The 12,745-nt window shown below is 45.2% G+C and overlaps 1 protein-coding gene across 1 annotated transcript in view; it reads right to left on the bottom strand.

Moving 5' to 3' along the window:
* The window catches only part of PKP1 (plakophilin 1), a 41,915-nt gene that overhangs the window by 6,987 nt on the left and 22,183 nt on the right, over positions 1–12,745 (bottom strand). The window contains exons 4-10 of the mRNA XM_049832417.1: positions 8,825–8,969; positions 7,032–7,239; positions 6,116–6,293; positions 3,866–3,980; positions 2,511–2,666; positions 2,232–2,408; positions 41–194 (exon numbers count right to left, since the gene is read on the bottom strand). Coding sequence (XP_049688374.1) covers positions 41–194; positions 2,232–2,408; positions 2,511–2,666; positions 3,866–3,980; positions 6,116–6,293; positions 7,032–7,239; positions 8,825–8,969 — 1,133 coding nt within the window. The remainder of the gene's footprint in view (positions 1–40; positions 195–2,231; positions 2,409–2,510; positions 2,667–3,865; positions 3,981–6,115; positions 6,294–7,031; positions 7,240–8,824; positions 8,970–12,745) is intronic.

Genomic DNA, 12,745 nt, shown 5'->3' with positions numbered 1-12,745 from the left:
ATACATTGTTCTGGAATCCACTGTGGTGGAAATTACTTACCCATGGTTTTGTGGAGAACAGGATGCCGGGACATGTTGCTCAACAAAGAAGCCCCAGACCGGACAACTTCAGAGCTGTTGGACTGGAGGAGCCGTGCTATGCGAGGCAAACCTTTTTCCTTCAAACCAATCAATTGACTCATTGCATTGGACATCTAGGGGACAGAACAGAGATGTCTCATGACTTCTATAGCCAGGAGGATACAACTGGAATGATGTACGGGGCCAGACAAACATGACTACACTATAAAATAAGCATCTGTATAATATCTTCTTCTGCTACCATAGTCCCACTTACTTTGTCATTTTCCCCTCTTCACAGACATTTGCAAAGTCAGCCTCTCATCTTCTGTGATACAACTGGTACTTCTGTCCTCTTTCTGGAGCCTGAGTGGGGACAGATGCTTACCCAACTGATATTCCCAAAAGCTGAAGTTTCACCCCCATGTCCACGTTTCCCTTGCCCATCTCAACACCCTTGCAGCTCTCTGCCATGCTACAAGTAATAGGCTGTGGTGGAATAGGAACAGCTAATAGATACCTTTAAAAAACAATCTGAAGACCAAAATTACTCTTCTTGGATCCTGATCTCATGTTTGCTTATGTAAATCTAGAAGATCTCAGGATGTAGCCAATACAGATGAGTGCTCATGGACATTGAAGCACATACCCTTAATAAATTGCCCTCTTATTGATAGAGTTTAAACTGAACTTCTCAACTACTGCCCCACCAGAAAGGCTGCTGGAGATTGTCGCCATCAGTGTCCATCAACAGTGACATGGGAATGGAGGGAATGGGCTGGAAGACAACCCTCTTCCAGTGGGATGAGATCCAATTTCCCTCCTATGCTCCAGGAGGCACATGTGCCATGTTACAGATTCACACCAACAGGACTGGGATGTGTAAAGTGGAGTCTGAGAAGAGATTTGGAGCCATCCTCTATAAGCTAAAAGATTACAGTAAGCTTTGTAAGCTTGTCCCCTGCTTCCCTTTCCTTCAAGTGACAGCAAACCCAGCAACCCACCACAACTCCAGCTCTGAGATGGAATAAGACCCTTGAAAGGAGAAGCCACGTCTGCACATCCAACCAGAAGGCTGAAATAAGTTACTTCAACACTGTCAGAGCTGGTTTTTGCTTGTTTTCTTCCCCCCTTCCCGAAAGACATTCTTGTGTAATGATGTTGATTGCTGAAAGGCTTTTTATTTCCATGGAGCCCGTAGCTCCAGCCCCATTTCTCTGATCACCCATACTGTGACAGTCTCTCTCCACCTTGCTGTTAGTGGCACTGCTTAGTTAAACAGCCAAAAAAAAGTTTCCAAAGTATTTCACATTGACAGACTCATAAGAAAAGCTCCCAGCAGATCAGAGCTGGCAGGTTAATGCTGTCCTAGCAGCGAAGGCTCCTTTCATGAGTCACTCCGTGTTTCTGGGTGGAACGCTTTGCACACGTGACACACCTCTCCTACGTATGAAATAATTATCTCTTTATCTCCCTAGCCATCTTATTTAAATTGGAATTGATGAAGTTCGACACAAACAGACAAGTTGAGGTTTGTCCACGTGAACGCAGCCTGCAAGGACATGCCCACAGTAGCGAAACTGGGCACAGCAGAGCTGCTGTCGTGACGTGTCTCTCACCGTGCCCTAGCTCCTGCAATACCCACAGTGTCATGCAGCCCCTGTCACCTCCACACTGCCATACCTATGGGTTAGGACATCTGTCAGAGCTATTTTACAAGCAGCTCTGATGTGAGGACAAGCCACAATCCACAGCACAATCCACCCTGTTATTAGAGCCACCTCCCACTTAAAAAAACACACACAGGTAGTGGTGCATGCACATCCTTTCTCTCTCCTTTAATGACATCTGTCGACATGTGCACATCTGGGCACATCCTCACTGGTGTCCTGGGTGGCGGGTGCCAATACCAGTAGATGCTGGTAGTATGACCATCAGACTGGGGAAACCTGGAAACCCAGTGTAGGGATCTGGGATAGACCCTTGGGATACTGATTATAGCCCCCCATGAGACCCTATTTTTGGCATTAATAAATACCCCAGCTGGAGCATCCACTGTGGAAAGACTTGCAATAGTGCCCTGAAGTTTAAGGAGGACATTTTCCTTTCTGATTACTGTAAAGTGCTAACACGTTTGGCTGTGTGTATGCAGAAGAGAGAGGAGTGCTTACCAGCCCTCGGCTCGCAGTAAGGTTCTGCAGAGCTCCAGCACAAGCTTCCAGGGTGGCATCCTTCTTGCTCTGATCCATCAGGGACAGATAGGTGCGGATGGCATCAGAGTGGTAGAGCCAGCTGGGTCCTTTAGGTTTAAAATCCTCCTCGGGAAGGGGGACACCGTACTCATCATTCTACAAAGAGGTAAGAAACTGGAAGCTCAGATCCTGCTTTTCACTTGCAGCCCCTGCCTGGGGCTGAATATCACATTTCCAAGCCTCTGTGGCACATCTTACCTCCATTTTACCACTTCTGCTGTTGAAACAGCCTGTGAGAGTTTTGTCCATATAAACGCTCCTGGCCATGTGGTTCAGTTGGGTGTATTTGTTGGGAACTTCAGCATCCAGGCGGTAGGAAAGGTTGTGCAGGATGCAGATGCAATTCTCCACAGACTGAAATCACCCCCAGAATAAAAATGCAAGCATCACATTAGGCAGAAAAATATGGAGCAGCACGTTGCTATAGCTATGGAGAGCATATATACTATGCCATAATTAGCTTTTTAGCAGTTATACAACATAAGCTCCTGACCCTGCTCAAGGTAGCAATAGACGGGAAGGTAGAAGGAGGTAGACTAGACATGAATGAAGGCCATGTAGGCCAAATGCTATATTGTGGATCTCAGTGAGCTGACTCAGTGAGCCTTGTTAGCTCCCACTGTCACAGACAAGTTGATAAACAGGGAAAGAGTGCAGAGGGTGGTTATAGCAAACTGCCCACTATGAAATGCCAACTCTTGAAGGTCTTCCTCTTGTCATAGTCCACCTCCAATGACTTTATCCAAGTCACAGGTACAGATGAGGGGACAATTTTTACGAAGAACAGTCTTTTAAGCCTCCTTTACCTGGAGGTCAGAGTGCCCAACATAGAGCAAGGGAGAATTTTCACTAGATACCTGTAACCAACACCAAAACATGTGGTTACATTTCTAAAGAGCTGTGTTCAGTATGTGCTGCTGAAACTGATCTTCTTGCAAAAGCTGTCCCCAAAAGAGGATTTGCTCAATCCTGAGCTCATTTGAAAAAATTTTGGTACTTTGCTGGGCATTGAGGACTTTAGGGTGTCTGGCTAGTATCACAGGTGTTGAACTCCCAAAAATGTAGCTATAAACACTATTTCGTCCAGGTAAGTGCTGTTTACACATAGCAATCAGAGTCACAGTTAGGGGACTGGCAGCTCCTGGCTTCCTGCTGAATGTGATGCCAATCTGGGGTCTATATACTTGAGTCCTGCTGGATGGAGAGATGTGCTGGTGGGAAGAGCAAGAGATGGATGTTAAGATGCTAGAAGAATCCCAAGGTGGGAGGGGAAGAGAGGAAAGCATATTGGGGGCTCAGGAGCCAAAATATTTTGCTGTGTCTCTGTGTTTGGTAAAGGGAAATCGTAAAACCCACCTCTACTTCAGGCCCAGAGCACAGAGAACTTGCAATCCTACAACAGATCACATGGGATCTGGAAGGAAAAGAGCAGCCACAAAGAGTCCAGTCCCCTCCTGTGTTTGTTTGAAAAGGATTTGGAGATATTCCCAAAGTTGCAATTATTAACTATGTGGCTGAACTTTAGCAAACAGCTCGGGGTGAGCATCTGGTACCTTATCATCAGGTCGGTTAGAAGCCACGCAGTTCTGGGCGTAAGTCATGACTGAATCAATCAAGCCAGGGTAATTCCTCATGGTCTGTCGCCCCATGTCTGCAGAACTCAAGTTTCTGAAGAAAGCCATTGCAGAGCATGTCAGGAGAGAAGGAGGAGAGAGTATTAGTTGGGTTCACTTACTAGTCTCTATGGGCTCTACTCTGGCTACAGCTGTCATTGAATTTAAGGATATTTTTGTAGATTCATCAAGGCTGGTGTACTGCTCTCATTTCGGAGGCCTTTTGTAGGACTGCACTGGTGCATAGCTCTCTTGTTGCTCTTTAGGATTGATTTCATCTAGGAAAATGTCCTGTTAAGGAGGTCTGCATAGAAGACATCCTCTTAGTGAAAGTAACTATCAGCAATACTTTGCCTTAGAGGCTATGCATGTGACATTACACAGACTCATTGCCTCCTTGGAGGTGTTTCCAAAGAGTAGACTGAATAAAGACCATCTGGGATTATTGTGAAAATCAGGAGGCTGCATATGGTTGTAAGCATGGAGCTATCCAGGGTCAACAGCAACATTTGCATGGGAAATGGAGGCAGAGATGCTGAAGAGCAGCAATCGCTCTGACCAGAGGGACTGACCAGTTTGTAATGTTGTAATGTATTCCTGAGCACTGATTGCTGCCAGGACAGGGGAGTTTTTCCAGTAACAGGAAATGGGTTTTGTTGTTTTGTTGTGTTTTTTTTTCTTCCCTGTTTTATTGCCTTGTAGCTTGCAAATGAAAAACAAAGAGAGGTTGGCAGTCGTTGTGAGATATTCACTCCAGGCGTTCCAGAACTGGATTTGATGTTCACTGTGATTTGCAGCCTCCTCATTAACATGAATTCATCTGCAATCCAGAAATGCTTGAGCAGCAATGGCTCGAGCCCAGGGCAAACCCAAGGCTGTTCTCATCTCTGCATTATGATGTGGCAGGGCAGTGAGTCAGAGCAATCCAGGCTCACCCCTCAGAGCAGGGGCTCTAGACCCAGCCGCCCTGCTTTCCTTACTTGGCTTGCTCCCCAGTCCTGCTCCCCCCAGCCGTTTGAGCTCCCTTGCTGACCTGCATCTGGCAGTCTTCACTGGGGTTGTTGGATATTACTGTCACAGACTGTGATAAGTCTCAGGAGACAGAGCCTGCCTTGAGTTAAACTCCGCGGAGACCTCCTTTCACAAACTATCATCCTACCCTTTCCTTCATTTTAATGGGGTATTTTGTGGCATTTGTGCATTGAGATGGTCTTAAAAATGGAGCACCTCATATGCAACATACACTACACATCCCAATGTGCAAGTGCATGGGGAAGCTGTCTTCCAAGACAGGGAAGGGAGCAGCACGCGCTATCTTTCAGACACGGTTCCCAGCCACAGAAGATGATAGTATCATGTCTCAAAAGGCCCCTACTGTATTCACCCATTTCGTTTCATAAGCAGATACAGCTCCTACTAGCTGCATGTCTGGTAAGGGTGTGGTTGGCGCTGCGCTCCCTCAGGGAGAGCTTCAGTTGATGAAAGTACCTAATTATACAGGGTATTTTTTTCCCCCCACTTGTTCCCAGTGAGACAAGGAGCTTGCATCCAAGTGGAGGAGGGTGGTAGGAGAAACAGCAAGTCAGGGCGAATATCCTCTACAAAAGGTCTTCGGCTTTCCTGTGAAAAAAATAAACTACTCTGGGCTCAATCTGCACCTCCTGTTTTGTAGCTGACCCATCTGATAGAATGATCCAGGAAAAGTCCAGGGCAATGGGACTGCTCTGTACTAAAACAGGTATTAAAACCAGTGGGAAAATGCTTGTTTTCCCCATGTAGAAGATTCTGTCTTTTTGTCACCTAAACCCAGTTTGTTTTCTAGCAACCAAAATTTTCTTTGGAAGCCTCAAAAATCTAAGGTTGAAAAGTGTCAAGTTTCCTGGTCTGAGCTGAACACTGTCAGGTTTCAGTATTGCAGCTCTCCTGTGACAAAGCAACTTAGATTTTTTGAGCAGAGACTTAGCAAGAACAAACTTATTTTTTTTTAAAAAAAGAAAAAAGCTACCAAGAAAAATATTTTACATGTAATTTTTTCTGCACCTTCCCTTAGTCAGGAAAACTTTCTCAAGGAGAATTTTTTGTTAATACAATTGCAGTAAGCGTGTCTTTAGCTTATTGTAAGAGGATTTAGACAGATTCAGCTTTTGTCAACAGATACAAGCTACAGTAAATCCCTGCTTGATGACTCACCTCAAACACCCTGTAGCATTGAAGAATACTTCTGGGTCAATAATTTCTCTTGTCCTATTGCAGCTGCCATCAGACCAGCCAGAGAAAGGGATGATAACACAGTCTGTCAAGACAGGGAGGGCCTCCTGTATCAACTCTTCTTTTAATTCATCGGTGGAGGAGAGGTTCCAGAGCAGTCCTAGGAAGGAGGTGGGAGACAAGCTCAAGCAGAGGGTCACCATGCATTAGAAACTTTCTTTAGGTCAGAGTGAATTCCAGCCCCAAAGTCCTTCTTCACTCCATCCCTCTTCGAACTAACGGTGAGGAGGCTGCCCTAAACCCTAGTCTCTGTCCATCCCTATGGGAGACAGGCAGGATGGGCACGAGGAGCATGGCATCATGTGGAGGTGGGCATCTAAGCATCCTCCCTCCTCCCAAAATTGGTGTTTATTGCTATTAGGTTGCAGGGGGAAGGCATCTCGTAAAGGCTTGCTCACAAGACCTCAGTCACAGCTGAGGGTGACCTGTACTAACAAACTCACGTCAATTCGTCAAGAAAAGGCAAGACACCAGTGAGATAACCTGCTCAACCATATTGGGATTGCCAGCTCCCTTGGCCTTCCCTGGGAACAGCACGGGGGCCAGGGATAAGGAAAGGCATGGGAATGACAGGGTGACCACAGCTGTGGGGGGAAACCTGGGGCAGGCGCTTCCCCAGTGGGCACTTATGATGTGAAGAACCCTTATGGGACATCAAAGGGCCAAGACCTCCTCTGCCTTCTGTTTTAGGTTGCCATTTGGTATGACAGGAGCATAATATACCCGTTTTGTGGTATGGCAGCACCATGGCTACTGGGCCTTTGTGTGCTGGAGCAACACAGACCACAGGCAGGGAGGAGCATGATCCTTGCTGAGGGCTGAGCAATCTGCTGTGTACCTGTCAGTTGTTTCTGAATTTCAGTGTTGCCTGTCCTCCGTAGGAGGCTCACGCACTCCCTTATCCCATTCTGCCGCCGGGTTTCTATCTTGTTGGTTGGATTCTTGAAGACCAAATTTCGGAGGGCTCCAGCTGCTGCTCGCTGTACATTCTGGTTTGTGCTGCGGAGCAGCTCGACGAGTTTGGCGATTCCCCCCAGCCGATAGACCTGTATCAGGAAAGATATCCTGCCATCAGGACGGTGTGCAGAGCATTGCTGGGACAGGGACAACGAGAACTGTCATGGCAGTGCAAGGAGTCAAGATGACACATACTCAGACCAGGCAGTAAAGGATGGCTAGAGCTTGCAGATGCCATGTCTGGTTCAGGCCATAGGTCATGAGCATGAAGGTGCTGGCCTTGAGGTTGGAGCTTAAACTCTAGATGTGGATGTCTATGAGTAATGGCCATGGACCGAATCCTTTGCTGATGTAAATGTGCTTGCTCCCACAAACTTTCACCTACCTCCATTAGTTTGCATCAGGTGAAAATGTTGCTCTGCCTATCTTTAGAGGACACTTGTAGCAATATAATGACATGATATGGTAATTTATCTGCATCCTGAAATCACAGGCTGAGCTTAGAGGGATAGTCACAGTACAGTGTAAACACCCTCGAGGTCAGCCAGGAGCAGTACTGGGCCGTATTCCAGCACTCAACAGGGGCAGCACCAGAAAGGGTGTGAACCCTGACCTGCAGGACACCACACACATGCCAGGGAGGTTTGAAGACAGCTCCAGCTGAGGTCTCCAAAATGATGAGGGTTCCCACTCAGGATGTCCTCTGTACCGGGTCTCCCAGGGACACAACCCCACATGGAGCCCATCCTGGCACAAACCAACCCATCAGCTGGAGATTTGCTGACAATAGAAAATGAATGAGCACCTTTTAGAGAGGAAAGAAAACAAGCGTGTGCTCAGATGACTCACATACCTGCTCTGACACATCTTTCTGGGAAGCAATGGGACAGGCCAGCGCTCAGAGTGTTTTCAACGGTAACAAAGGGTGTGGCCACCCCACAATTCGTGACTGTAATGTGGGCTGGGGTACCTGCACTCAGTTCAGCCACAGCAAGGGCACAGAGGTACATCCCCACACTGTGCCAGCATGTCCAGCTCCACTATTGTGCCAGGAAATGGAAAACCACCTCTATAGGGATGGCATTTTGATAAACCCATGTTTGCATGGCATGCAAACGTGCCAGGGTGGGGATAAACCTTTTTGACAGCAGATCCATCCTTGAGACTGTCTCCTTTGCTGCACAGTGGCATAAATTTAGTAATCAGAGAGTAAGAGCATAAGAAAAATAAGCTGCACTATAAGAAAGTCTTCTGTTTGATCAAATATTTTTGTACATGAGCACTAATTAACCCATTGGCTTAGATGGCTGAAATGGCTGAAATGTCATTGAGCAATGCACAGTGAACACCACAGTGGGATTTAGGGCAATTTTGTGTGGCTCTGACACTGCAGGTCTGAGATAGCAAAAAATTCATGTAGAACCAGGTACATTTGCATCCAGAAGAAGACACTGCATCTGGATGGTTGCTTCCATATCACTGTTAAGAGAAAGTGGCCACTAATAGTTGAAAAATCTACTTAATTAATTCCTGAGTATAACTAACGAGGTATAATGCTCCATCATGAAAATCAAGAGGAGCTATGGATCCTTGGTACTGAGGAAATCCAGTTTCGGCCATCTCATGTGGCATCACATCCAGTGTGACAGCAGAGCTCTGAAGGAGTTTGCTCACCTCTTGCTTGGCAGACTCATCCTGGAAGCAGGTGTGCTGGAGGTAGTAAGCACCCATGGCCTGGTATTTGTCATCAGAGGAGCACAGAAGCTGTATGGCTTTCTGGATGGTCATTGTACCGCCATCTATCTCATCACCACATATTCTGTGTTAAAAAGAAATACAGCATTGGTTGAGTGCTTGGCCAAAAGGGCTACGTCAGTACTGGGAATTATTAGGAAGGAATCAATTACAAAATGTAAAATATTATCACATTGCCACATAAACTACATGGTGCACCCCTAGTGCATTTCCCTGTCTCAAAAAAAGAGATGCTAAAAGTGGAAAATATACAGTGGAGGACACTAAGGCTAATAAATTATGGATCCCGTCTATCCAGAAACAAAGGAGACAGAATATAAAATCTCAGTTGAGGTGCTAGATGTCTAATCATGCCTGAAGTGGAAGGTTTAATGAACAGAGAACCAGTATTCATTTTTCCTCAAATAAAAGAATTAGTGGACAAGAGTGAAACCATCTGTCAGGTTATTAGGACAATCTAAATTAGGCAGATGTTTTTCCCACAGCATGTGATCCTTTGATGTGAGATGTGGTGGAAGCAAAAATGTGAGGGCAGTTGATGGTCTTCGGAGGCTAGAGCAGATCCCTTATGAAAAGGTGACAGGCAAGTCTGGAGTGATGGAATGGACAAAAATTGAGTTTATGAAATACTAATAATAGCACTGAGACATCCTGCTTCCAGTGTATGTTTACATTGGTAGTCTCCAAGCTCTTCATAAAAGTTGGTCACTGTCATCATCCCCTGTTATAGGTAAAGAATGTGCTGACAGACTCCAGAAGAGGGGTATGAATCCCTCTGGCTTGAAGCAGTACTGAAACCTTGGGGAAAACACAAACACCTGAAGATTTGTCCACTTGTTTAGAAATATGAAGGTCCTGCTCTCTTTGGCTTGTGCTTACTTAGCATCGTCTGTGACGTTTCAACCACATAAAATTAGAAAAGGGTACAAACTTTCAGACCGATGAACGGGCTCTGAACTGCAAAGCTTGTCTGTCCTTCCAATTGTATCAGTTAGTCTAATAATTACTATCTCTTCCTAGCATCCTTGCATCTTAGGCCTGCAGCTGGCTGCAGCAGGCTCTCTGCTCATGGCAGCAGGGTCCACATTAATTTGCATCAGAGTAAATGACCACATAAAGTTCAGGACTCAGAAGAATCAAAACCCAAACTCATGTTTGGTTATTACTATTTCAGCAGTGACGGGATACAAATGGGAAAGGCTTTGTAAATGGGAAAGGTTTTGTTAATAGTGGATGAAATCAAAAAGCGTGGGGGCTTTGCTAGGACAGCTAGGTCATCATTGTGCCTGACTGATGTTATTCCCTGTTCAGAATCCAGTTGTGACTGATGGGGAGTTTTACCTGGAGATCGGGGAGATGAGTTCCTGTTTGAACCACATTAATCTGTATACAGGCTCTTGCTCCATGTCATACTAGTGAGTGACTATGTAGAGGGCCTCATCATCTTCAGACAATCCAACAGACTAACAAAACAGTGTTTTTTAATAAGGTCTTTAAATGAACCTATTACATTTGAAGTATTAAATATTACTACAAGGGAGAGGCTTCTTCTTAGGCATGAGATATGCAGACTCATTTTGATTGTGCCAAAGAAATGTTATGAATAAAGGTCTAGAAAGGACACTGAAGTGTGGTCACCACTGCCAGCAGCTTACAGTAAGATAAAATATTTTGTCCTTAACCAGCCAAAGGTTGACCTCCACACAGCACGGACCAGTGAATAATATCCACAATTCTATTGCAAATTTAATACAAAATATCAAAACCCAACAATTATGTTGTGACACTGGAAGACAGCATGAAAGACTGTTTTGTGTCCCCTACCCTCACTGGTATAAAGTTGCACTGAGTTTAAATTACTCATTTAAGCATCTATGTAGTCAATGGAGAGAAATAGGTGCTTCCAAAGAACAGCTTGCTTTTGTGTCTTAGACATTTTTCCTAAGACAGGAAGACCTGCCCTCTGGAGATGCTTCTGCCTCTGTTGGTATACAGGAATGGTAGACAACAGTCTTGGATTAGACCTTAAGTGTTCAATGTCTAAGGTTAGATAAAACTCATTCCACTTTGTTTTTCTATACTAACAATAAAACATCACTTTATCATACGATTTTTCATCAGTTTGAACCTCTATCAAAACTTGGCTCCAAGAAACTTCCATTATGCTTGCAACAAGGAAACACAAAACTGGAAAGACAAAGTTTAAACTAGAAAGTATGGAACCTCAGAAATTTTTGGTTTGGATCCAAGATGCTGTGATTTTCTTAGTCTTTTTCATGCTCCTGAGACACACAAAAGAGCTGGGACACCAATGGATCCAGCATGAGTAGCACCAGAGGGACTTCTCCTTTAAGAGTTCAGACCTGGGCTGGCAGTGTGGGGAGGGTGGCATATTAATAAAAATACTAGGTCATTGCCATGCAGCATATGTAATCATGGTGATTTTTTTTTTTCTTTTTAATTTACCAAATTGAGAAAACCCCTAAAACAGGTGCACTTTTTATAAGAAGGATGTCCACTTGGCCCAGCGACTCAAGGAGGCAATTTTCTACACATCCACTCCATAAGAGGGCCAAACCCTCCTTCAGCAGGGAAAAACTAGGTATCCAGATCCAGTTCTGTGTGGAAAAAGACGGGGAAGGTTCCATTTCCCCTCCTAGCTCACCAACAGGAGAAATTCACAAAGGGTGAGCATGGGCTGTTATGCCACCCGAGAAGAAGCAGCAATTTCTCCTAGCTGAAAATGTAATCACTGTGGCAAAGCCCATGCTAATGGGAGATTGTTCATCAGCCAGTCAGGGATATTCCTAACCAGATCTACACCAGGAGAACAACAGCCTGCTCCAAAACAAATTCTTGGACTGCGGCCATCTCCAACCTGGGCCAATGTGCCTGGTAGGAAGAGCTCCAAAGGTTGTTCTTCTTCCACAAGAAAGAGACAATCAGAATGGGGAGAGACCTCAATTAGAAATGATTCAACAGGAGACAAATTAGATGATCAGATTCAGGTGTGGAAGGGAAACAAATAAGAGGATCAGTATCACAGAAAGGCAAATTCCCTCATTTGATGCTCATGCCTTTCGTTCACTTTCTCTTAGCAGATTGGTTTGTGTTAATCAGATCTAAATCTCCATCCTAGTTGTTAGGGCTACAAGTCCCAGGAGAGGAGGAAGTCAGAAAACTCTAACAAATTCCATTGTTCATTAAAAAAATCAGTGAAGACATGCAAACCAGAGTGTCTAGCACATCCAAGCCTTCCAGTCAGGCCACGCTGGAGCAAACCCAATAGCCATGCTCCACACCAAGCAGCCATGTCCACCTCTGGGACATGGCACCAAGGTTTTGATGCCACTGAAAGCTCAGCTGGAGCTTCCCCTTGGGCTTTGCTTGGTGGCTAGGTACCAGGGAAGATGGGCACAGATTGACAATGAACTGGGGAGGAGGACATCCTCACCACGTGCAATGATATGAACCCTGCCAGGACAGCATCACACACAGATCCACAGCAATTGCTTTGGGTGCAAATGCACAGTGCAGACAAGTTCAGGTCACAAGAAGCCAGCAATGTGAAATAGTAATTTTTAGAGGCAGTTTACCCCAAATAAGAACAAAGCAAAATGAAGGTGCTTATCATCATACTTGGTTCTGCTTTCATTGCATGGCATAGCTCTGGAGAATTTATGTTTTGATACTGATCACCTTTATTTATCCCAAAAAGAGAGGAAAACACTCTCAGTACCTCTTCTGACTCTTTCAATAACTTTTGTGTGTTTTCACTGTTTATACTATTTCCAGAGAGACTGAGCTCCTGCCTGGGAAGGAATGGTTATGAGACACACA

The sequence above is a fragment of the Accipiter gentilis genome, chromosome 29 (genome assembly GCF_929443795.1).
Source record: "Accipiter gentilis chromosome 29, bAccGen1.1, whole genome shotgun sequence".
Lineage (NCBI taxonomy): Eukaryota > Metazoa > Chordata > Aves > Accipitriformes > Accipitridae > Astur > Astur gentilis.
Note: the sequence above shows the minus strand (reverse complement) of the source record. Positions and strands in the feature narration are given on the sequence as shown.